We start from the raw sequence: 26,436 nt of genomic DNA on the forward strand, positions 1-26,436 counted from the left end.
TTTAACTCATATCGGATTGGGCTGTACCGGGGAGGTTCAACCAGGTTTATAGTTATATAAATGCAACCTCAACTCACAAAATAACACAAAATTATATGATTCTATAATAAAATATAATCTAAATGTTAATCCATACTAAAAAAATAATACAAAAGCATTCGACTTTCAAAAAATAATCCAAAAGTTTACTTGTTTCGATGTTAATCGCTAGGCCAAAAGTAATATTTAAAAAACATGGGTAGCAAAATATCAAAAATTGCTTGGGCTTAGAACCGGTTTGCCGGTTTAAACCAGTATTTTAGAAAAAAAAACGCTGGTTCGATGTTCTAGCAAAGCGCTTAAAAATACCAGGCTCAAAATACCTGTCTGATAAGCGAAACCCGGTATTACCGGTTCAACCGGCCGGTACGAACCAGTATCAAAACAATGAGCATAATTGTTTGACATCAGTGGCTTTAGGCAAGACACTTTGATGCGGTCGGAATTCGTATCAGTTGTGCATGCATTTTAGTATCAACATTGATTTTATTATACTGAAAGCCGATAACACGGTTTATGTAAACTGCAAAATATGCTTTCTACATGGGTTGTTTATCATGACATCTGCAGGATGCACTGCAAGCAATTAAGGGTGGGCGTGTGCAAGCATGCCGTCCTTTGAAGAACTCAAAGAAATCTTAGGCTTTAACACATATTACGAAGAAGAAAAGCGTTATGCTACGAAGACCAGTTAACCCGTGTCGCAAACAGGTCAATGTGCAACCGAATTTTTAGGGGCGCAAACGAGCCGAGCCGAGCCGAGCCCGAGCTCGAGCTCGGCTTGTTTAACTTACACGGAGCCCGAGCTCGAGCTCGGCTCGTTTAACTTACACGGAGCTCGAGCTTGGCTCGTTTCGAGCTCCATTTTCAAAGCTCAAGCTCGGCTCGTGAGTAGATTTTCAAGCTCGAGCTCGGCTCGTTTACTATTTATTAAATTTTTTTTATTTATAATTATTTTTATATAATTTTTTTTGAATTATAATTTTATGTATAAATAATATAAATTATTTAGTTTATGTTTATTTATTTTTTCATAACATTATATATATTCATTAATAATTATTAAATATATATTTTAAATATTGTATAAATGGCAGGCTCGTTTAGGTTTGCGAGCCGGCTCGAGCTCGATAAGTGATGCTCGGGCTCGTTTATTAAACGAGCTTACTTTTAGGCTCAGGCTTTTAACGAGCCGATCTCGAGTAGTTTGTGAGCGGCTCGGCTAGTTTGCACCCCTACAAATTTTTAACCGTTTTTGCTTTTTTAATTAACTTGGTTCTTTAACCATATGCATTTATTAGGTAGCAGCAACCTAAATGGCCAAGATGATACATAATAAAGCTCAACTAAGCCTAGTGTTGAAGTGTTGAATTCAGCCTTTTCGAATTTGAAGGGCTAATCGTGTAACTTAATTAGGCGAGGGACTGATTAAGTAATTAACTTAAATGTTTAAGACTTATATGTAATAATTTATTGTTGTTTTATATTTATTTTATTTAATACGCATGTGTAAAATATTCACGACCACCACCGCTTTCTGCCATCATCTATAAAAATCATCATCGATTGAGTGTTCAAATCTGAATCTGACGATGGTGGTTTTTGAACACATACATCAGTGGTGGTTTCTCTCCCTACGGTTTCGGTAGTGGCGGTGAACTTAGATCCCGACGTATCTATGGTAGTATTGGCTTCTTGTTGGTGACCTGAATATCTTTAAACTCATCATGTCCATTCCTTAACTTTGATTTTGGTTTAACATATTTTGGTTTTATTTATTTAATTTGCAACGAGAAGAGGGACAAAGCCGGAGGTTCATGATCAAAGATAAAAAAAGAAAGAGCACTGGTTCATTGTCGAGAATAAGAAATTGCCGGAGAAAAGATTCAGTCGGTTTTTGTTTAGGAGCCTAAACAAATCTGTCATTTATATAATTTTAATATATATATTTAATAATTATTAATTAATATATATAATGTTATGAAAAAATAAATAAAAATAACTAAATAATATATATTATTCTATACATAAAATTATAATAGAAAAATACATATATAAATAATTATAATTAAAATTAAATACAAAATAATTGATAAATAGTAAACGAGCCGAACCTGAGTTTGAAAATAGAGCTTGAAACGAGTCGAGTTCGAGCTCTGTGCAAGTTAAGGTCGAGCTCGGTGCAACATTCTGGAAAATCCCATAATTAGTTTGGCTAATTATGTCAACTTTGAAAGATGAGCGATTAAAAATAATCTCAACGACAAGTAATGGGAAAATTGAGATAATAGAGAAAAATAAAACATCTCATTTTAAGGAAATGAGAAAAATTCATCCCACGTGAAAAGATGGAAGAAAGTGGAAAAATTTCACATGGGTATAAATAAGAAAAAGAAATTTCATCTCACATGGAAAGGTGAAAGAAAAAGGAAGCTCAAGGAAGAGAGTTTCCATAGTAATATTCTTATGTGCCTAATCGCTCTCCTTAATCCTAACGGAGGGGGCGAAGCACCCGACGCACACATGGACTCAGGCGATTGCCGTAATGTGGCGTTTTGATGGCACACTTTGCACTTCGCGAGCCTCTAAGGGCCGCTTTAGTATTTTTGGATAGTACAGGGACTGAAAGGAAAATATGAAATTTCTTCCTTCGCGCGACGCGAAGGATCAGGCTTCAAGGTCTTCGCGCTACGCGAAAGACAAAAGACATTAAACCGACATAGAGTTGCTTCGCGCTACGCGAAGTATACTTCGCATTCCGCGAAGTAATGAAACTGCATGCGAGACACGTGGGGACACGTGGCAGCACGTGGTGCCACGTGGTAACACGCCTAATGACTCAGCAAAATGTTGGCGGTTCGTGCGGCGCGAAGAAGTCTAAAATCTGCTATAAATAGGAGGGTTCACTACTTGTCCAACTCACACCGAAACCACTTCACTTTCACACGTATAGCCTTGATTTGCGTGCCGACCTCGTAATATGTGCAAAGCTCTGAAGCTCTGACAATCTAAGCTCTAGAACGCGATATATAGTAGAAGTGCTACTTAATCGGTCATAGGCATTTAACTCCAAATACCCATGTGAGGTAGGGGTTCTGTTTAAATATTATTTTATTATTATAATGGCTTAGACCATAGTCGGCAGTATAACCCAAACCTTGATCACTGTTAAGTATAATATAACTTTTCATAAGTAAAGGTTATAGGCAAATTATTGTTTCTTTATGATTAAGAAACGTAAGCATTCACACACAGGGTATAGCTAAAATAATATTTCTTTTGATTAAGAAATATTCATTCACAACATTTATAGTTAAAGTAATGTTTCTTCTTGAAAAAGAAACCTGATATAGATGTTTCTTCCTGAAGAAAAAACCTAGCACATAACTGATAAACAAATAAAAAAACTAAAGGTCCAAATGTTTTATAGACCATTCCCATTAGTGAACCTTTTACTAGTTTGGTTGCCACATTTAATTAGATAAAAATCAAAAATAATTTGTTGGCAACCTTTATGCACAAAACCCAGTTCACATAAGTTAACCACACTTTTTTATTCTTAGACACTCACACATGTCCATATTTCATTGGTTCACTTTAATATTCTTTTTCTCTTTTTTTTCTTTCTAACAATTGATTTCACCTATAAATTAATATTTTGTTAATAACTTGTAATATTTAACCTTTCTAAAAAATCTAAATATACATTTTTGTTTAACATTTTTTTCTGAACATTTCGATGTAAATTTCATTAAAAATCGAGTTCTTTCAAAAATATATCTTTTTAATATGGGTTTGTTAATATTTTTTAAACTTATAAATAATTTATTAAAGTATGAAATATAATAATTAGTTTTTATAGTTCTAATATGAGATAAAAACTAATCACAAATCATATAGGCATAATAAAAAATTTTGGTTGGGTTGGGTTGTGAATGAGAATGAAAATTTGAGTTAGATTGGATTGTGTAGGTAGAAGAGTGAGAAATTAGTGTTTTAATAAAGGGTTGGATTGGGTTAGGTTGCTAATGGGGATGGTCATACAAACAAATGATTTGTTAATGTTAAAGCTATACGAAACAGACTACGGGTCTGAAGCTAGATCGTTTATACAAATGTTATTCTCGTAATATAGATCCGAGATAACAATCAATCAATCAGAAAGCAGAAATCAAAAAACAAGAATCAGTAACAGAACTGATTTACATACAGGTGTCAGTAACAGAAACTGACCATAAACAGGAATCAGTGTTAGAAACTGATTACGTTCATAAAAGGTGAATACGCCATAAACTTTTACAACTTTTTTAGAGTCTGATTGTTTGCATAGGATTTACGAATCCTTAAAACTTTGTGTTACAATAATAAGAAACGAGCATACTCAAATTAAGAGTATACATGTGTACGGATCCGTTCATACATGGTGACTCGGAGTTCCCCGAGGCCATGCATATCATCAAACATGCATCTGGAAGTTTACGGGACTGTTAAGAGAAAATATATCGTATATGTGATTAATTGTATATGTACTTAGGGTAATTTTATCTCAATTGAGTTGGGTGCCTAATGAGTATTGTCACAAATGTATTATTGTTGTTTACACAATGGTGTTGAAACTGAGTTAGCGTCATTCACCGGCTGCGTGCTGACGTATTTTTCCTCTCATTTCAGGGAAACAGTAAATAATAGAGCTGACATGGAAGACAGACTAGAAGATTGGAGACATAGTTATTAGAGGTGATCTGATGGCTCAGATATTTTATTCAGAATATTATTAAAGAACCATATTTTCAAAAGACAGGTATTTGAAATATTAAAACAGGTATTCAATTTATGAGATTTTTAAATATTTTATTCAAAGACTTCAGCTCATATTTTATCATACAATATTTAAACGGGTATTCTAACCCGACATTTTGTAAAAGAATATTATTTTAAAAGACTTCCGCTAAAACAAATTCGCAACTCTGATATATTTACAAAACAGATACCAACTAACGGATGCCACACCTAGGCCTTGGATCAGGGTGCGACATTCGGGCCCTGTGATGAGAATTGCCATGTGATGAGAATAATAACAATAATAACTCCGCCATGTGATGAGAATAATAACAATAATAACTCCGCCACCTAACACCCGAACCATGAGTCTTTCCTCCACCATATGCATTATTAGGTAGCAGCAACCTAAAGGGCCAAGGTGATACAGAACAAAGCTCAACTGAACCTGGTGTTGAAGTGTTAAATTCGGTTTTTTCGAATTTGAAGGGCTAATCATGTAACTTAATTAGGTGAGGGACTGACTATGTAATTTACTTAAAAGTATAAGATTTATATGTAATAATTTATTGTTGGTTTATATTTATGTTATTTAATACGCATATGCAAAATATTCACAACCATCACCGTTTTCTGCCAGAAAAAAAAAAAAAAAAAAAATCATACCCATGACCTAATGGTCTAGTGGTATGGTGTCCACCTTTTAAAGTGGAGGTGGTGGGTTCAAATCCTTGCAAGTGCAAGGTTAGAGGGATTTTAGGTGAAAAAATTTGTTGTTTCAAAAAAAAGCATCTATAAAAATCATAATCAATGTTTTTAAAACTGGACCGGTTCGGTTTGATGCAGTTCACTCGCTTCTAAAAACTGGCTGTCTGAACCGGGTTCAACCGGTCAGACTGATGAACGTTCAACCGGTTTATTATGAAATATATATATATATATATATATATATATATATATATATTCATTTAACGTTTTTTTTGTAATTTTTGAGTTTGACCGATTGAACCGGTGAACCGGTAACCCTTTTGGTTTAGTGTCAGATCCGGTAGATCCGGTTATAAAAACATTAATCATCATTTCAAATCTGAATCAATATGAGGCTGGGGCTGGTGAGGATGGCCTCTTCATCATGAAGTTAAGGTCAAGCTTGGGCCCGGCTTAGTTGGCACCACTAGTGACAGCACTATCATTCTAATTATATAAACGTACAAATTGCCATGTATAATAATAATAATAATAATAATAATAATAATAATAATAACTACTCCGCCAGCTAACACCGGAAACATGAGTCTTACATCCACCGTAACCAACCGCCGTGTTCCGTCATCACCGCCGGCGAAGAAGCTACGGGAGATACTTAATACTCCCGGTGTTCATCAAGGACCGGCGTGTTTCAATGCGCTTAGTGCGAAGCTTATTCAACGAGCTGGCTTTCAGTACTGCTTCACTACTGGTAACCTAATTCTAATTAATCAATTAATTAATTAATTAATGTATTTGCTAATTGTTACTCTAAACTAACGCACATTAAGGAATTAAGTTGTCAGTGTCAGTGTCAGTGTCAGTCAGTTCGATAATATTGTAAACGGACGCTAACAGACAAACGGAAACTGACGCATCCCAGTGGACACTAATGGATAAACAAACACACTTACACTAACGGAGATCGGCTCGTGAAAAAGCTCGAGCCTAAAAGTAAGCTCGCTTAATAAACGAGCCAGAGCGTGAGCCCGAGCTTCACTTATCGAGCTCGAGCCGGCTCGCGAGCCTAAACGAGGCTGCAATTTATATAGGGGTGCAAATGAGCCGAGCCGAGCCCGGGCTCGACTAGGCTTGAGCTCGGCTCGTTTAAGTTACACAGAGCTCGAGCTGAAGCTTGGCTCGTTTCGAGCTCTATTTTCAAAGCTCGAGCTCGGCTCGTGAGTATATTTTCAAGCTCGAGCTCTGCTCGTTTACTATATATCAACTATTTTTTTATATAATTATAATTATTTTTATATATTTTTTTCGATTATAATTTTATGTATAATTAATATATATTATTGAGTTATTTTTTCATAACATTATATATATTAATTAATAATTGTTAAATATATATTTTAAAAAATTATATAAATGACAGGCTTGTTTAGGCTCGCGAGCCGGCGCGAGCTCGATAAGTGAAGCTCGGGCTCGGGCTCGTTTATTAGACGAGCTTACTTTTAGGCTTGAGCTCGGGCTCGGGCTTGATTAAGCTCGGCTCAACCGAGCTTTTTAACGAGTCGATCTCGAGTAGCTCGCGAGTAGCTCGGCTCATTTGCACCCCTAAATTTATATAATAATTTAATATATATTTAATAATATTAATTAATATATATAATGTTATGAAAAAATAACTAAATAATAAATATTATTTTATACATAAAATTATAATTGTAAAAAATATATATATAAATAATTATAAATATAAAAAAATTAATTAATAAATAGTATACGAGCGAGCCTGAGCCAAGTTCGAGCTTTGAAAATTGAGGTTGAAACGAGCCGAGCTCGAGCTCCATATAAGTTAACTGAGCCGAGCTCGAGCCTAGTCTAGCTCAGGCTTGGCTCGGCTTGTTTGCACCCCTAATGAACACTAAAGGACACTAATGAACATTAATGGAATAACATACATAAACGATTCTAATGAAGAAAATAACATAAACGAGTATGGTTTGCTTTAATTTTTCACTTGGTTCATATGAGGAAAATAAAACATATTAATTACAAAATGTTATGCATTACCGAATGAACGGACATAAACAAACCTAATGGACGGACGTTACAGGACGTTCACGGACACTAATGAACGAACGCAGCCTCTGTCTGTGTTCGTCCGTTAAGCTTATCGAACGAAATTTTTTTGTTCATGTCCGGTTTGTTTATTAAACGGACGAGCATAAATGAACTTCTTGCCGAATGGACGGCCGGTTCGTTTACAGCCGGCCCGTTTTAATTTGGGTTGGTTTTTTTGATTTTGCCATTTGAGCTAGAAAAGTATCTTATCAATTAATAATTCATTGGTGATTATACATTCGAAGTATCTGAGTTACATATTTATTAGTTTTTTTTTAAATTCCGCAAAATAAAAATTGAAAATCTATAAATTCGGTTCTGTTTTTTCGGTTGTTGTAACATGCAAAACCTAGACTGAACCATAAATTCTGTTTTTACCAAAACATAAAACCAAAACTGTCCCTGTTTGGTTTTTTCAGTATTATAGGTTACAAGTGAAAATTTGAGTAAATGGGTCAGGGGTGAGCAAAAACCAAACCATAACCGAAAACTGAACAGTTAACCGAAATACTTAACAGAATTTGACCATAACCTAACAAAACCGGCAGTTATGGTTGAATGAATCTGATTAACCAACCGTTCGGTTACGGTTATGGTTAATGTGTCTTCTTGAACTGACTATAAATGAAACCGAACTGAACCGAATCTTGTATGTTTGTATTTTTCCAAATTTTATAAATCTATTTCCATCTTTTATAATTTATACCTCCATTTCTAGCTTCTAACATTTCAATTGTTGATGCAACTGTTTATAGCATGGCTTGGAAACTGGCATATTTCAATTTTCAGCTTTGAAACTTTATAATTGAGCTTGGAACACCATAACCAAACCATTTTCAATTAGAACATAGAAAATAAATACATTGGACAATTAACTGAAACTGACCTGTGACTATGGTTAACTGACCATTCGGTTATGGTCAAGCAATCTACCATAACCGAACCTTGGCTATGGTTATGGTTAAGCCCCCATAACTAAACCAATGTGTGAAAGACTTAATTTAATGCGAACTGCTATTAGTTTCGATGTTTATTTTGACTTTTATGGTCAAACTTGTAAAGTTTAAACTTAACTAGTCATGCAAGTTCAGTTATTAAAAGTTAAAACGAAGTGGTACTTGACTGGACAGTGTATGTAAGTTTAGAAACATGAAGCATGCCATATCAAAATTTTCACCAAATCTGTATTATTTTGAATTTTTGAAGTCAGATGTTTGACCATGAAAGTCAAAATGTTTGATGTTTTCTTGAACATGTGAAGTTATAAACAGATATGTGCTATTTTGATCATGTTGTCACTGGTATATTACATTAATTGTATTTTATTTCTCTAAATAGGCTTTGGAATATCTGGTACTCGGTTGGGCTTACCAGACACAGGACTAATTTCTTATGGAGAAATGATTGACCAAGGTCGACAGATCACGGAAGCTGTATCCATTCCAGTTATAGCTGATGGGGATGACGGTTATGGAAACGCCATGAATGTGAAAAGAACCATTAAGGGGTTTATTAAAGCGGGATTTGCAGGAATATATATTGAAGATCAGGTTCATTTCTTAATCATGATATCATAATATTATCTTCAAAAGCATGAATCTAATGCTGTTAATATATGCTAAAATTGCAAGGTGTCTCCAAAAGCTTGTGGTCATACACAAGGCAGGAAAGTGATACCTAGAGAGGAAGCTGTAATGAAGATAAAAGCAGCAGTGGATGCTAGAAACGAGAGCGGTTCTGATATTGTTATTATAGCAAGAACTGATTCCCGACAAGCAATATCGTTGGAAGAGGCGCTTTGGAGATCACAGGCTTTTGCTGATGTTGGAGCAGATGCTCTTTTAATTGACGCACTTGCTTCGAAAGAAGAGATGAAAGCATTCTGTAAAATCGCTCCTCAAGTTCCTAAAATGGTTAGCAAATAAAAACATGTTTTATATTGAGAATCGGTTTTGTCCCATTTTAGTTATTATTGCACTCTTTTGTACATCTGAGCCATATATAAATGATTTTGTTTACCTTTTGGTTCATTTTCTAACTCGTTAACGTGACAATTTTATATAAAACAAAACATGGCATATAATTCTAACGTTTTCATGTATAAATTTAATGCTTTTATATATAAGACTATAAATTATCAATTTTGACTGCTGTTTTTAGCTTACAAAATGACTCAAATGCTGCTGATGAAAAATAAGTTGGTATTTTATGTAAGAATTCTAAATTGTTATTATAGCATTAGCATTATCATTATTAATTGTTATTGTTATGATTTTTTTTTTAATTTTTATGCAGGCCAACTTGCTTGAAGGGGGCAAAACACCAATACTCACTCCTCTAGAACTCGAGGAAGTCGGATTTAAAATTGTATCATATCCTCTTTCCTTGTTGGGGGTATCTATCCGTGCGATGGAGGTTAGTTCCTTTTTCTTTTTTTATTTTTCGTAAATTCTAAATGGTCTATCACTCTTGCAGTGTTGTTGATCACCAGATATTTAAGGTACTAAGATTAAGATCATCATTGTACTCAGTTAACCCCACCAATAGCAGAGCTATGGTAGGTCTGAGGAGGGTAAGATGCAGGCAGCTTTACCTCTACCTCGTAGAAATAGAGAGGCTGCTTCCGGTGAGACCCCCGGCTCGATAGTAGTTTTGCATCAAGCCTTGGACATAAGGCACATAGCACTCAACCATAGGGACACCCGCCGATTGGTGCATGTACTCGTGTCTTTCAGCTATTAACGCAACCACATGATTCATAATTAACCTTCCGACAAATTTAACGTTATTTTCACGAAATTAATAAAATAACGTCAAACTTAGTGCATTTTCACCCCCCCCCGGGCCCACACATATATACATTATATGCGCACATCGCAAGCAGAGCACTAGATAAACATCGACAATAACAAAAATGAACGATATTGCAATGTAACAAAGGCTGCTGACGGTTACTTGCATACTTGTTTTGACTTCAATGGCTTTAGGTGAGAATACACTTTGATGCGGTCGGAGTTCGTATCAGTTGTGCATGCATTTTCATATCAAACACTGATTTTATTAATACTAAAAGCCGATAACATGGTTTATCTAAACCGCAAATATACTTTCTACATGGGTTGTTTGTCATGACATCTGCAGGATGCACTGCAAGCAATTAAGGGAGGGCGCGCACCTTCTTCGCCTGCAAGCATGCCGTCCTTTGAAGAACTCAAAGAAGTCTTGGGCTTTAACACATATTACGAAGAAGAAAAGCGTTATGCTACGAAGACCAGTCAACCCGTGTCGCAAACAGGTCAATGCGCAACCGATTTTTTTAACCGTTTTTGCTTTTTTTTTTTTTTTAATTAAATTGGTTCTTTAACCATATGCATTTATTAGGTAGCAGCAACCTAAATGGCCATGATGGTACAAAATAAAGCTCAACTGAACCTGGTGTTGAAGTGTTGAATTCAGCTTTTTCGAATTTGAAGGGCTAATCACATAACTTAATTATGTGAGGGCTGATTAAGTAATTTCTTAAAAGTATTAAGACTTGCATGTAATAATTTATTGTTGTTTCATATTTATGTTATTTAATACGCATATGTAAAATATTTTTCACAGTATTAAGACTTATATGTAATAATTTATTGTTGTTTCATATTTATGTTATTTACTACGCATGTGTAAAATATTTTTCACAACCACCACCGCTTTCTGCCATCATCTATAAAAATCGTCATTGATTGAGTGTTCATGGGGCTGGCGACGGTGGTTTTTGAACAAAGACATCGGTGGTGGTTTCTGTCTCTAGGTTTTTGGTGGTGGTGGTGGTGGTGGTGGTAGTGAACCCAACGTATCTATGGTATTGGTTTGTTGTTGGTGGCCCAAATACCCATGTAGTAATTTCAGTAGAATATCTTCAAACTCATAATAACTTCGATTTTGGTTTTATTTATTTAATTTGCAACGACAAGAGGGACAAAGGGGGAGGTTTACGGTCAAAGATAAAAAAGAAAGAGCAGTGGTTCATTGCTGAGAAGGGCAAGTGTCGGAGAATAAGAAGTTGCTTGAGAAAATATTCAGGCGGTTTTTGTTTAGGAGCTGTTAACAATACCTATTTTAGTGTTAAATTTCTTTTTTTTTACTTTTAATTGGTTTTTTAATATCCATGGGTGTTTTAGTCATTCTGAATTTAATGGAAAATCTAACAAAAGTTAATGTTAATATCCAAACTCGTTACAAAATTGAAACCTTAAAAACCAAACTTGTTACTTTAAAAGCTTAGTACCCAAATGCGTTACTTGACTTAAACCACATACATCACATACACCGTCTGTGTAATTGTGTCTATACAAAATGTGGAACGAGAAGTGTTAAATATTACCACAAATTTCATATGATATACATATACAAACGTGAAAAAAATGCATTTCATAATTAGTTGATGTATTACGTTCGACAAACAAATAAACCTTCATCTCCTACCCAGGAACACAACATGGATATTTTTTCCCACCACCTGTGAAATTCAACCAATTTGAATATCTGAATATGTATCCGAAATACTGTCACCTGATCAGTAGGAATGTTTAAACACGAATATTCGAATAGAATGTCAATATTCGAATCCGTATTCAAAATTTCGGATTCAGATATCTAAACAAATATATTCAAATACTTAAAAAAATTATTATTTAATAGTTTAGAAATATTTCGCATATTCGAAATTTATCCCAAATACTTAAAAACTATCCGGAATATCCAAAAGTTACATGAAATATCCGAAATATCAAAAAGAAAATTCCAAAATATCAAAAAGTTCTAATTCATCATCATCATCGTCGTACTCAAAAAGTTCTAATTAATATTTAATAATATTTTTTCCATATAATTCAGATTTCTGAAACTTTTTAAATGTCTATACGAATATGAAAATTCTAATATTTGAAGTTTTGGATATTTCGGATTAAAAAATTTCCAATAATTCAAGTTCGGTTTCTAAATTCTAATAAGCAATTTCTATAAGGTACTATATGAGCTCGAGCCAAATAAAGACTCGTTTAAGATTTCCCCCAAGCAAATAAAAATAATAAAAAAAACACATATAAATTAATTGATAAAAAAACAAATGACCGGAACTCACATTTAAAAAACACTCGCTAACCAAACTCAAACTTTAGAAAAATAGATTGAAACAACCGAAGCACGATCTTAAGCTTTCATAAGTCAAAACTAGCCGAGCTCAGGCTCCCTCTCGACTTGTTACAGTAATTACACCCCTAACAATTTAAAGTTTAAAACTTTAAACCAACATATTGTCATGTCAATATGTGATCAGTCCTGTTAGGCTGTTACTCACCCACCCAAAGTAATAATAATAAAAAAAAATGAATATTATTTCCTCCGCCGTAAACCACCACCACCACCACCACCACCGTCTTCTTCAACCACCACCAAATTCCACCAGATTCAACCATCCAATCACTTCGATCTCTTCGACCCATTTCACCAAATCCTTTGAATATCATAACCCATTAAAATCTTGGCGTGTAGTTCGCTCCAACACCTTCGTTTCAGCTTCGTACGCCGGAGACAAAAAGAATAATAATAATAATAATAAGGATAATATATCTCCGGCGAAGAAGCTACGGGAGTTGCTTGATGCTCCCGGTGTTCATCAAGGACCTGCGTGTTTTAATGCTCTCAGTGCCAAGCTTGTAGAACGAGCTGGCTTTCAGTTTTGTTTTACTACTGGTACTTAATATTAATTAATTAATTAATTGATTATATAATTTCAGTTTTGATTACTAAGTTTGGTGAGAATAGGTTATAAAGAAGATGATTGTATTTGGTAATTGTTAGTTTAGTGGTGTGCACGGTTCAGTTTGGGTCGGTTTTGGGCGCAAATACTGAACCAAAAACCGAAACTTTGGTTTTTGGATTTTTGAAAACCGTTCGGTTTTTATTACATGCGAAAACGAAACAGAACCATAAGTTGGGTGTTTACAAAAACATAAAACCATAACCGTCAGTTTATGTTAAGGTTCGGCTTTTCATGTTTCTTTGGTTTCGGATCGGATTTTCGGTTTTTTCGGTTACCAGTGAAAATTTGAGTAAATGAGTCGCGGTGAGCAAAAACCGCATCGTTAACCGAAAAAACTGATTTTCCCCGGAGTTCATCAAGCTTTTAGAGAGAGCTGGTTTTCAGTTCTGCTTAACTACCGGTACCTAATTTAATCAACTGATTTTAATTTTGATTACTCGTATGCAAAAGATAACACCGATTAGGCTCATCGGAGAGAGAGGACCTCTTCTCCGACCACCCTCTGGCGTGAGTATCAATAAAGTATAGGAGAGAGTATTACGTGAGAGTATCGAATGTGATTGAAATGATTACCTTATAATGGTTGACAATGTCACTAGTTGATTCCATTAATTGTATTACATTTCTCTAAACAGGCTTTGGAATCTCTGCTGCTCGGTTAGGCTTACCAGACACAGGATTAATTTCTTATGGAGAAATGGTTGACCAAGGTCAACTAATCACTCAAGCTGTATCCATTCCAGTTATAGGTGATGGAGATAACGGTTATGGAAACGCCATGAACGTGAAAAGAACCGTTAAGGGATATATTAAAGCGGGATTTGCAGGAATCATTCTTGAAGATCAGGTTCATTTCTCAATCATGATATTATAATAACGTCTTTATAAAAATAAGGATTTAATGTTGTTAATATATGCTAAAATTGCAAGGTGTCTCCAAAAGCTTGTGGTCATACGCAAGGAAGGAAAGTGTTACCTAGAGAGGAAGCTGTGATGAAGATAAAAGCAGCAGTCGATGCTAGAAGCGAGAGCGGTTCGGATATTGTTATTGTAGCAAGAACCGATTCCCGACAAGCATTGTCCTTAGAAGAGGCGCTTTGGAGGTCACGGGCTTTTGCTGATGCCGGAGCTGATGTCCTTTTTATTGATGCACTTGCTTCGAAAGAAGAGATGAAAGCGTTCTGTGAAATATCTTCTCAAGTTCCTAAAATGGTTAGCAAGTTCTTTTAATTTGTTAGTCGATAAAAATAAAAACATGTTTTTTATATTATTGTGTTGAAAATGATTTTGTGCAGTCTTAGAAGTTAGTACTATTTTGTACATTCGAATAGGCTTGTAAGCGAACCGAATGGTCATTGAACCGTTTGACTGGAAGTTCGTTTATTTAATAAACGAATGAACATGAACAACTTTTGTTGTTCATTTAGTTAAATGAGCAAACACGAACGCATGTCTCGTTTGTTCATTTAGGTTCGTTTGTTTATGTTCATTTATGTTTGTTTAAGTTCATTCGTTGACGTTCATTAATATATTCATTTGAATTTTTTAGTCTCATTACAATACAGTCTAGTTTTAATAACTTTTTAAGCCCAAGACATTGTTGTTCACATTTACTTTTAAGTGGTTTTAGCTCATTATGCTCGTTCATCTATTTTCAGTTACATTCGTGAACCATTCGCTTATAGTGTTAAAGAATGAACATAAACAAACACGAGCACATTCATTTTCTTAACTAACGAACACGAACAAGAAAACCTCGTTCAGTTAGTTCGTGTTCGATCGTTTGTTTAGTTAAAGTTAAACGAACAAATACGGGCGTGCCCCGCTCGTGATCGTTCGGTTCATTTACAAGCCTACATCCGAGTTATTAAAATTGTTTTTTTTACCTTTTGGGTCATTTGCAATCAGTAAATTTAACATTTTTATATAAAAACTAGCATTACATATAGTTCTAATATTTTTATATACAAGTTTAATGTTTTCACATAAAATTATCATTTTTGACTGTTGTTTTTGACATACAAAATGATCCAAACGCTGACGAAAAATACATCGGTATTTTATGCAAGTTATCAATACAATTACTACTACTATTATTATTAATGTGATTTTGATAGGCAAACATGCTTGAAGGTGGGGGCAAAACACCAATACTCACTCCTCTAGAACTCGAGGAACTTGGATTTAAAATCGTAGCATACCCTCTTTCCTTGTTAGGGGTATCTATCCGTGCAATGGAGGTCAGATACTTAGACTCCTCTCTTTTTTATTTTTTATTTTATTTTTTGGTAATTGTGATGAACAGTTGTCATCAAATGTCTCACTTTGTAAACTGCAAAATATAATTTCTACATAGGTTGTTTATGAAGTCTATGATGACTTATGCAGGATGCATTGCAAGCAATTAAGGGAGGGCGTGTACCTTCGCCTGCAGGCATGCCGTCCTTCGAAGAAGTCAAAGAAGTCTTAGGTTTTAACGCATATTATGAAGAAGAAAAACGTTATGCTGCCAAAAGCAGTCAACCCGTGTGGCAAACAGGTCTATAAGCAACCAGTTTTTTTATTTTTATTTTTTTTGTATTATTATATTAATACCATTATCATGGTATATGTATTTATCAGGTAGTAGCAACCCGTTCAATATTCAAACAAAGGGTCAAGATGATACAGAACAAACGGGCCAAAGGTCAACCGAGCCTATTGTTGAACTGTTGAGTCCAGATACTTACAGTAAGTACGGTGGAGGTGATGCACAAAATCCTTTCTCGGGGATCTGGTCTCGCAAGTTGCGAGTCAAAATTATCGGGCGTGATGGCTTTGAAAAACTTGATGTTCGAATTCCCGTATGTCATTTCTTCTTAAAACTATATTAAATTATTAATCAATCACTGCACAAGGGTAAAATGTAGTAACACTTGCTTTTTTACGTTGTACATCTATGTACAACTATTATTTGTGTAGGCCTGTAAATGAACCGAACGAACACGAACGAGGGCATGTTCGTGCTCGCTCACTTAACTTAACCGAACACAAACATGAAGACGAACATATAATTGAACAAATTTTTATGTTCATGTTCGTTCAATAAGAAAACATGCGTGTTCGTAGTCATATTCATTCATGCTCATTCGTTTAAAAACCTAAACGAACAGTTCACGAACGTAAATGAAACAGACGAGCAAAAACAAACAAACTTAAACGAATATAACAGAACAAACATAAACGATTCCAAATGAACATCATTGACCAAACATAACCAAGTATACACACATACATATAATTTAAACGAGCCCCTTTTATGTTTATATTTAGTTTATTAACCTAAATAAACTACCTTAAATGAACGAACATAAACGGACGTTCATAAACATAAATGAACGAACAAAACATGTGTTCGTGTTCGTTCGTTTAACAAAATGAACAGAAAGTTTTTGTTCATCTTTGTTCATTTATTAAATAAACGAACATCCCGCCGAACAATTTATTAACGTTCGGTTTGTTTACCGGCCTATATTTGTAGTATGGTTAACATGTTAAAGAGCTAACTAAGGTTTGATATTTTTAGGCCGGTTTTCTGGATGGAATCACGAATATCGTCCCAGGTACTATAACTCTAAATGACCTTAATATATATTTTTATAAAACATTTACGCAATAATAATATATGAACAAGAACATAATTTTTCATTTTGATTACAGCTTTAGGAGGTGTGAACATCAAAGAATTGTTAGATGATGCTACATTTGAAGTTGGAGGAAAATTATTGATAGATTTTAATGACTCAAGGGGTGACAGGATACAAGTCTTTTTGGAATAAAATATGTTACATTCCAATAAACATCCTGTTTTTGTCTGAATTAATGCACCTTAATGAAAACAAAATTGCTAGTCTTGTGGCCAGTTTCATGTCATTCTTGACTAGATTACATCATGATTTAGGCAAGGTTTATGTAATTCAATTTTAAACGATGATAATAATGTGGCAGGTAAACGGGTATAAAATTGCGCATCAAGACCCTTTAGATAAATGTACCGATCCTACTAAAAACAAAACTTTTGGTCTTAGGGGGCGAAATTTTACTATGCATGACCCGTTGAAAATACCTTTTATAAATATATAAATAGAGCTTTATCAAAGTTGCATTTTATATTGAAGATAAAGTGGATTATAAATTTATAAAATATGCAGAGCTAAGTTTATTAGCAATAATGTAGTATGACTTTTTTATTTTCAAATTACAAAATTAGGTAATTAACGATTCAGATTTCAAGTATGCGTATATTTTATTTATACAAAGTAATTGATTTATAGTTTTTTAATTCATCAGTTCAAGTTAAAATTGGATCAAGAGTTGAGATTGGGATCCTATGTTATTTATAATTGATTAGATTAAAGATGACACTAAGATCAAGATGAGGACCAAAGTTCTAATATAATACGCCTCAATTTAAATGCTTTAGATTAGCTACAAGATTTGGTTGCAATATTTAGCATAACACTCGATATCTTAACCATTTACAATTGTGAAGGGGTGCTCCCAAAGTATTCAAAGAATCAACGAGTTACACCTCACTTTTATCTGATTTCATCAAAAAGTATCCGATTTATTAGGGTGGTTCCCAAACCCCGAATCACTTTTCCACAAAAATTTCTTTCATCTGAAAATAATTATTTCTTTTATTTTGTAAAGACAACAATATACTAAGAAAAACAAAACTAGCAAGAAGCTAGACGGAAGTAAAAAAACAAACATAAAATAGAGTACAATACCACTCCAACCAAGAAAAACAGCAACAATTAAATCTAATTCTAGTCCTATTAAATGAAGTAATCAAAATCTTGCCCGCAATCTTCATAGGAGTACAAGCTTCCTTTTGAAATAACCGAGCATCTACATCTCCACAAACGCTCGAATAAAACTAGCTAAAAAAACTTGATTTGATATAACCTGCGCCAAGTTGGCTCATTTTCGTAACTGAGTCGAGCTCGACCTAAGCTTGGCCTGGCTCGGCTCGTTGGCTCAATCATAGGCTCGTTTTACTAAGCTCAAGCTCTAGCCGAGCCGTGCTGCCTCGATTAATTATGAGCTCGAGCTCGAACCCAACCTGGCTCGACTCGTGAACAACCCTACCATAAACACTCTAATCCGAATAATTTCATGAATTCACGGGGTTTTGAGAATAAAGATGAGCAAATTCGGCACCGTTACAGTTTGGTACGGTACCGGTATTTCCCGAACTTTGTGTATAATACTAGTACAGCTACCAAATATTTTTAACTTTCGAGATCGGTATTTTCAAGATTGGTACTGATACCATCCCAAGTTCATAGAGAATAAAAGTCACAAAGTTGAGCTTATGCTAATGGAATTATAATGAGAATAATAAGAAAACTTTATGAAAAAAAAAAACTCTTAAAAAAATTAAAAAAAAATCATAACTCAAAATTAAAAAATAAATAAAATAAAAAAAACAATAATGTTAATTCCGTCTTTCTTGAAAAAACAATAATAATAAAAAAAAGAGACAATCTTGCCATATTCTTGTTGTCACCTTACCAGGAACAATAACAAACAAAACACACAGCTGCACTTCATCTTCACTACTATACACCTCTCAACACAGATCTCAAAACTCACAAATCACACACACCATTACACCATCACCCTCACACACTAAAATGCCTAAACCCTCACCCCTCAAAAACCCATTAATCAAACTCCTTTTCATCACCATCCTCTGCTCACTTTCCTACACTCTTGGCTCTTACAAATCCACCATTACCACCTTCAAGAACAACCCAAACTGCTCCAAGTTCACAACTTTAACCCACGAAATCACAAACCCACCTCCCAAATCCAAAACCCATATCACCAAAATTAAAAATTTCCAATTTTGCCCTCCAAATTCCACCTTCAAGAACCACCCAAATTGCTCAAACCCATCAAATCCAACCACCAATTTCACAACTTTAACCCACCAAATCACAAACCCACCTCCCAAATCCAAAACCCATATCACCAAAATCAAAAAATTCCAATTTTGCCCTCAAAATTTCACCCATGTTTGCCCCTGTCAAGACCCACTTAAAGAAAGACTCTTTAGTGTCAAAAAACTGTTCCACCGTGAACGCCACTGTCCCAGCGGGGCCGGAGAGGCTCTACGGTATCTTGTTCCGGCCCCGGTGGGGTACAAGAAGCCGTTCCGGTGGCCGGACAGTAGGACACAAGCTTGGTTTAGTAATGTGCCTTTTAAGACGTCGACCGAGTCGAAAAAGATGCAAAATTGGGTCAAATTAGTCGGTGATCGGTTGGTTTTTCCGGGAGGTGGGACCAGTTTTCAAAAGGGGGTTAAGGGTTATGTTGAATTGTTGAAGAAGTTATTGCCTTTAGAATCTGGGGTGATTAGGACAGTTCTTGATACTGGGTGTGGGGTAAGTAAGTTTGATTCTTGAAAATTAGGCTATTTTTCAAGATTCTTGAAAGTAAGCTGCTTTTTGTTTCATTGATTAGTTCATTAGTGGTTTCAGCTTTTAAGTGGTCCCAAATGATGTTGCAGTTGATTATTAGACACTTTTTTAGTTTTACCCAACAATATTATTGTGTTAAATAGTTAGTTAGTTTAATATTAGTACTAAATTTTTGTTTTTTTGTGATAATTTGTTTAGAAGGTTGTACATAACAAGACAATATAGATTAGGATACCTTTGACCTGTTTTTTTTATTATTAATCTAAGTTTTTAGTTCTAGTCTTCTAAACTAGGGCTCGTGTAAAGACCGTGTCGAGCCGGCTCAACTCGTTTATCTTAACGAATTGAAATGCTGAACTCGAGCTTGGCTCATCAAAAGCAACAATATCATTACTTTTCAAGATTCTTGAAAGTTAGCTGCTTTTTGTTTCATTGATTAGTTAATTAGTGGTTTCAGCTTTTAAGTGGGCCCAAATGATGTTGCAGTTGATTATTAGACACTTTTTAGTTTTACCCAACAATATTATTTTGTTAAATAGTTAGTTAGTTTAATATTATTACTAAATTTATTTTTTTGTGATAATTTAGTTTAGAAGGTTGTAGAAAACAAGACAATATATATTAGGATACCTTTGACCTTTTATTATTAATCTAAGTTTTTAGTTCTAGTCTTCTAGACTAGGGCTCGTGTAAAAAAGCGTATCGAGCCGGCTCAACTCGTTTATCTTAACTAATGTTGAGATCGAGCTTGGCTCATCAAAAGCAACAATATCATTATTTTTCAAGATTCTTGAAAGTAAGCTGTTTTTTTTTTTCATTGATTAGTCAATTAGTGGTTTCAGCTTTTAAGTGGGCCCAAATGATGTTTGCAGTTGATAGTTAGATACTTTCTAGCCAACAATATTATTTTGTTAAATAATCACTAAGTTTATTATTATTATTTGTGATAGTTTAATTTAGAAGGTGAAGGTTACATAACAAGACAATATTGTTTAGGATACCTTTGTGATAATTTAACCGTGTCGAGTCAGCTCAACTTGTTTATCTTTACGAGTTGGAATGTTGAGCTCGAGCTTGGCTCATCAAAAGCAGCATTATCATTTTTATATAGATAATTAGTGAGTTTAGCAATATTACTAACTTTAATTTTTTTGTGAGTATCTAATTTAGAAGGTTGTAGACTGTAGTCTACTAGAAAATATAGTTTACAATACTTTTGACCTGTTTTTTTATTAATCTAGATTAGGGCTCATTTACAAATTGAGCCGAGCTGGCTTAACCCGTTTGTTTTACGAGTTGAAATGTTGAGCTTGAGCTTGGCTCGTCAAAAGCTTGAGCCACGTTGTTTATTTTTAAAATTTTGTATTTTTTGCACATATTGGTATATATAAGAACAAAAATAATATTTTTAACATACATGTAATTCAGAATTTGTAACTTATATATTAAATATTTGTGTCGTGATTTCTGCATGCTAAAATTTGTGCTTTAACGTACCTTAGCCTAGCCTAGGCTCGGCTCGTTTACAAGCTAGCCTTCGAGCAAGCCGCAACTTTTTGAACAGCCCTATTCTAGATTAACATATTCACAAGTAAACGAGTCGAAATTATCATATGTATGTTAATATTGTCTAAACATGTTCGTTAATATTGTGGGATAACATTGCAGGTTGCAAGCTTTGGAGATGCTGTAATGGATTACAACATTATAACAATGTCTATAGCTCCAAGAGATGTACATGAAGCTCAAGTGCAATTTGCACTAGAAAGAGGTCTTCCTGCCATGCTTGGTGTTCTTAGCACCTATAGATTACCCTATCCATCAAGATCATTCGACATGGCTCATTGCTCGCGTTGCCTTGTCCCTTGGACCAAATACAGTATACTTTAAATTAACTAATTGATTAAAAATTATATATATATATATATATATATATATATCACCTTTTGTTTTCTAGAGTATGCATGCTATATAAACTAAGGTGGTAAAATGATCGGTTGGGTAATGGGTCAAATGGGTTCAAGTCAAAAAGAGTAGCTTTGGTATGGGTCAAACAAATCGTGTTGAGTTGACCCGAAAGTTTTTCTTCCAAAAGTAATGACCTTTTTTCATATTTATCTTCTACGGGATGCATGCTAAACTAAGGTAGTAAAATGATCGGTTTGGTAACGAGTAAAATCGGTTCAGGTCAAAATCGGTAGCTTTGCTACGGGTCAAACAAGTTGTGTTGAGTTGACCCGAAAGATTTTTCTTCCAAAAGTAATGAGATTCTGTGTGCTAAATGGACTTATAGCTAATGGAAATTGATGATTTTGTGTGTCAGATGGGCTGTATCTAATAGAAATTGATCGGATTTTGCGACCCGGTGGTTATTGGGTGTTGTCGGGCCCGCCTATTAACTGGAGAGCCAAATACTCAGCCCCGGATGGAACCATCAAGGATCCTAAAAAAGAACTGGCCCGTTTAGAGGATCTCGCTAAACGGTTGTGTTGGAGAAAGATCAAAGGAAAAGGCCCGATTGCGGTGTGGCAGAAACCTATCAACCATATCGAGTGCAAGAAAAAAGATTCAAAATTTCCGAAATTTTGTGACAAAAACGATGACCCGGATGATGGTTGGTACAAAACAATGGATGCATGCATAACTCCTTTAGTTCAAGTAGAACATATGCAAGATGTTTCAGGGGGTGTTCTTGAAAAGTGGCCCGAAAGGTTGAATAATATTCCACCTAGAATCGGGTCAACTCCAGGTTTAAAAAGTCAAGATTTTGTTGATGATAATCTGATGTGGCAAAAGCGAGTTGCTACATACGCAAACGTGTTAAAATCTTTATCGAGTGGTGGGTATAGAAATGTTATGGATATGAATGCAGGGTTAGGGGGGTTTGCAGCGTCACTTTCGAAGTATCCGGTTTGGGTCATGAATGTCGTTCCTCATGATTCAAATTAGAAAACACTTGGTGTTATCTACGAACGCGGTTTGATTGGAACTTACATGAACTGGTTCGTTTTCTTTTGCTTTTTTCTTTCTTTTTATGGCGTGGTTTGACTTTCGGTGTTTGTTGACTCGTGTGTTGTTGGTGGCAGGTGTGAACCATTTTCGACATATCCTAGATCGTATGACTTGATACACGCCGACAACGTGTTCAGTTTGTACATGAATAAGTAAGTTTTTTAGTTCAGTTATTAAATTCTGAATTTCTCTTAAACAAAGTCAACTAAAGCTCGAGGTTGACTCGTTTATTATTTATTAGTTAACTTATATACGTTTATTTATATACATTTATATATATTACTGTATATAATTTAATATATATTATCAGTTTCTTTTATCATAAATTTATATATAATAAATTACTACTAAAATATATTTTGATTCTTTTGAATAAAACTTTTATTAATAATAGGCTTGCGAGTTAGCCAGGGCTTGATAAGTGACGCTTAGGCTCGGGCTCGTTTAATCGTTTACTAAACAGATCATTTGTTTTGTGTTGATAACAGGTGTGACATTCTTGACGTATTCATTGAGATGTACAGGATTATTCGGCCTAAGGGGATGATAATAATAGCCGATCATGTTGACATTATTGTAAAAATAAAAAACCATACAGATCAAATGAGGTGGCACACTCGATTATTAGACACCGACGCAGGCCCCTCTGGCCCGCGAAAACTGCTTTTTCTTGACATATGAAGATATCTATTTAGCAGCATATTACATTATTATGTAACCTCACATATGCATGGAGAAGTAGCTTGTGAATTGTAGAGGTGGGAATTTTACCTTATTTATTTGAGCGGGTTGATATGGGCTTCGTTATACGTGTAACGTGTTACGTTTATATCTATAACGCGTTAACTAAGTAATATAAGTTATGTTTTATTTTTTTATCTGATAACGTGTAAACTCAGTAAGATGATATAACTTAATGAAATAACTTTTGTTAATTAAAAAAGAGTAAATTGCGGTTTTTGTTCAGTTGGTTTGTCTAAATCTGCGGTTTTAGTCCAATAGTTTCAAATTTGCGATTTTCATTCCCGTGGTTTCATTTCACTTACAATTAAACCTGAATTCGCTAATCCTTTCAAGTCTGGTCATTAAACTCATCAGCGTGTTGTTCATGTGAGGGGCGGTTTTGTCATTTTTCATATATCTAACACAATTTCCGAATTTGTGTAAGTCTCAACTAACTAACCCCCAAACATGCCCAATTAACACCCTTAATTTTAAATTTTATTATTGAAGAATGATACCATGCATGGGATCTTTATAAAACTTACGTTAACTTTTTTGAAAAGTAAAGTGCTTCCTTTGCATCAAATTTGAATGATGACTTTGTCTCACATGGTGTCCTTACTTTAGGTAGGATTATTTACCTGACTATTGTTATAAATGATTTAAAATAGGTCGGAAAAAAAAAGGATAAATTGGATTTTATTAATTACATAATGATTATTTTTGTCGGAGGTTCCATATTTCTTTATTAATTTATTTTTTTCTTATTGGATCTCTGTTAAAGAAAACTTAACAATATTAACTTTAATCTGAATCTTATAATGATTTTTAGGACTTTTGATCGAAATGAAGATACAAGTCAATTTACATAAAACTTATCTTTATTAAAAGAAGTTATATAAAAAAAAACTAAAAACACCGACAAAATAATAAAAAAATAAAAGATAAAATCTTATACCAATATTTCATGACAAATTTCCTTGTCATTTATTTCTCATTCCAACCTAGGGACAATCGGGTACCGATACCGACCAATACCAATATCAAAAATACCAATACCAAATTTCTTAAAATTTTGATGCAAAATCTTGGTACCCGTACCGAAATGTTTTGTTTGGTAACCAGTATCTAGACAGTACCTAATTAATACCGATTTCAATACGGACAATACCCGTTTTGTTCATCCAAGTTCCAACCTAATAAAAAAAAGGGAACATTCCTAAAATAGTTCATTATAAGAGAGAGAAACCTAATTTGGCCCAAATTTTTTTAACCTTCCAAAAATGTCCCTCCCAAAACTCACGGAGGCGACACGTTTGGCTTCGTGCCGATGATTTTCCTTAGCCACTAATATTATGTCATGTATATCTTGTCTAACCCCACCCATGAAATTTTAAAGGAAATCCATCTGACCCGTAAGTTTGATACCAAAATCGTATCCTAGAAAACAATCTTCTCTGTGATGTTTCACCATGCTTTTGTCTCCTCCGTAATATTTTCAAAAAGCTTGGATATCAAATCAATTTACCATTATTTACACAAATAAATATCTATACTGTATATGGGTAAGGTTAAAATGAAAACTCAATTGAGTTGTGAAAACCCGCAAAAACCTTATGTAACATTGTTTTTTTTTGTTACATGTAATATATGTTGTAACATTTAATACAAAACATCGAAACATAAAAAAAAATGTTTTGCTATTTTTTAACATTTTTTACTAATTTTTATATATGTTTTCAGGAGAGAGAAAAAGTTATATTTATATTTACATTTTTTATTCACTTTAATTATGGATCACAAGATTTAAACATTAATTAAAAACATGTGGTTGAGAATGAGTTTTAGAGTTTTCACAACTCAAGTGAGTTTTCATTTTATACTTAGCCTACTGTATATAATACATAACTTATAGGCAAATTAAGACACTTAGATTTTAAGTAATTTACAACTTAATTAACAAATGATACAACTTACATAGCATATTGAAAAGGGGCAACATGGTCCATTAGAGAATAGCACGTAAACTTCAATTCTTTAAAAATAGTTGCAATATTGCCCGTCAACTTTAATTACTTTTTGTATATTTAAGTAATTGTTACAACCATTTTGTAAATTTAAGTAATTATTACAACCTTAATCCTTTAACTTTTAACCATATATTCTTTTTAATTTAACCCAACTTTCATCCACGACTTTTAAACGGTCATAAATTTTCATACGCTAATATTTTTTAAAAAAAACTGGCACCATAAAGGCGAGAATTTTATTATCTTTAATTTGAGTATGATATCACATTAGTTTTTTTAGTTAAAAAATTACGTACCAGCGTTTGCGATCCAGTTTTAATGATTTTTAAATAAATAATTAGTAGCGGTTTTGATCCTCGTAAACCAAAACAGAACCGTTAAAATTGGAAACCAAACAATTATCAATGGTATGTGTTCCCGCTTCATCACGCATGCACCCGTCTAGTAAAAAAATAAATAAATCATGAAATAAATAAATGGGATTCATCATCATCATCATCATCATCATCATCATCATCACCACCTATATATATTTCTATTTAAACAAACACACCCGTTACTTTCTTTCTTTCTTATTTTCCCCAAATTAAACCAAGCCCTAGATCAAATCAAATCAAGAACACACACACACAACAACAGGTAACCCTTCAATTCCGCTTTATTATTCATCAATTTCATTACTTTTTCATATTTTCAGACACCCTTTACGTTCAATTGCATCTTCCATTTCATTAATCTCTTCCATTTTACAAAA

General features: G+C 34.1%; 2 protein-coding genes and 1 pseudogene across 3 annotated transcripts; all 3 read left to right on the forward strand.

Moving 5' to 3' along the window:
• Window positions 1–6,108: 6,108 nt before the first annotated feature.
• On the forward strand, window positions 6,109–13,385 carry LOC143565243 (uncharacterized). Its single transcript, XM_077052270.1, has 7 exons — window positions 6,109–6,277; window positions 8,977–9,188; window positions 9,270–9,551; window positions 9,934–10,053; window positions 10,780–10,933; window positions 11,020–11,046; window positions 13,177–13,385. Exons 1-7 carry the CDS (start codon window positions 6,109–6,111, stop codon window positions 13,383–13,385), a joined length of 1,173 nt encoding a protein of 390 aa, XP_076908385.1.
• LOC143565230 (uncharacterized) lies at window positions 13,025–17,389 on the forward strand. Its single transcript, XM_077052263.1, has 8 exons — window positions 13,025–13,377; window positions 14,083–14,294; window positions 14,378–14,659; window positions 15,565–15,687; window positions 15,836–15,986; window positions 16,070–16,290; window positions 17,013–17,049; window positions 17,147–17,389. The coding sequence occupies exons 2-8, from the start codon at window positions 14,145–14,147 to the stop codon at window positions 17,263–17,265; spliced, it is 1,083 nt and encodes a 360-aa protein (XP_076908378.1). The 5' UTR covers window positions 13,025–13,377; window positions 14,083–14,144; the 3' UTR covers window positions 17,266–17,389.
• A 1,739-nt stretch (window positions 17,390–19,128) lies between these two features.
• LOC143565244 (putative methyltransferase PMT19) lies at window positions 19,129–23,758 on the forward strand (annotated as a pseudogene). The gene is made up of 5 exons (XR_013141026.1): window positions 19,129–19,881; window positions 21,586–21,796; window positions 22,241–22,919; window positions 23,004–23,081; window positions 23,418–23,758. The product of XR_013141026.1 is annotated as a putative methyltransferase PMT19 (transcript).
• Window positions 23,759–26,436: the final 2,678 nt, after the last annotated feature.

This window comes from Bidens hawaiensis, unplaced genomic scaffold, assembly GCF_021521415.1.
Source record: "Bidens hawaiensis isolate Kalapana, Puna unplaced genomic scaffold, B.hawaiensis_p1.1 tig00022310_1, whole genome shotgun sequence".
In the NCBI taxonomy this organism is placed as follows: Eukaryota; Viridiplantae; Streptophyta; class Magnoliopsida; order Asterales; family Asteraceae; genus Bidens; species Bidens hawaiensis.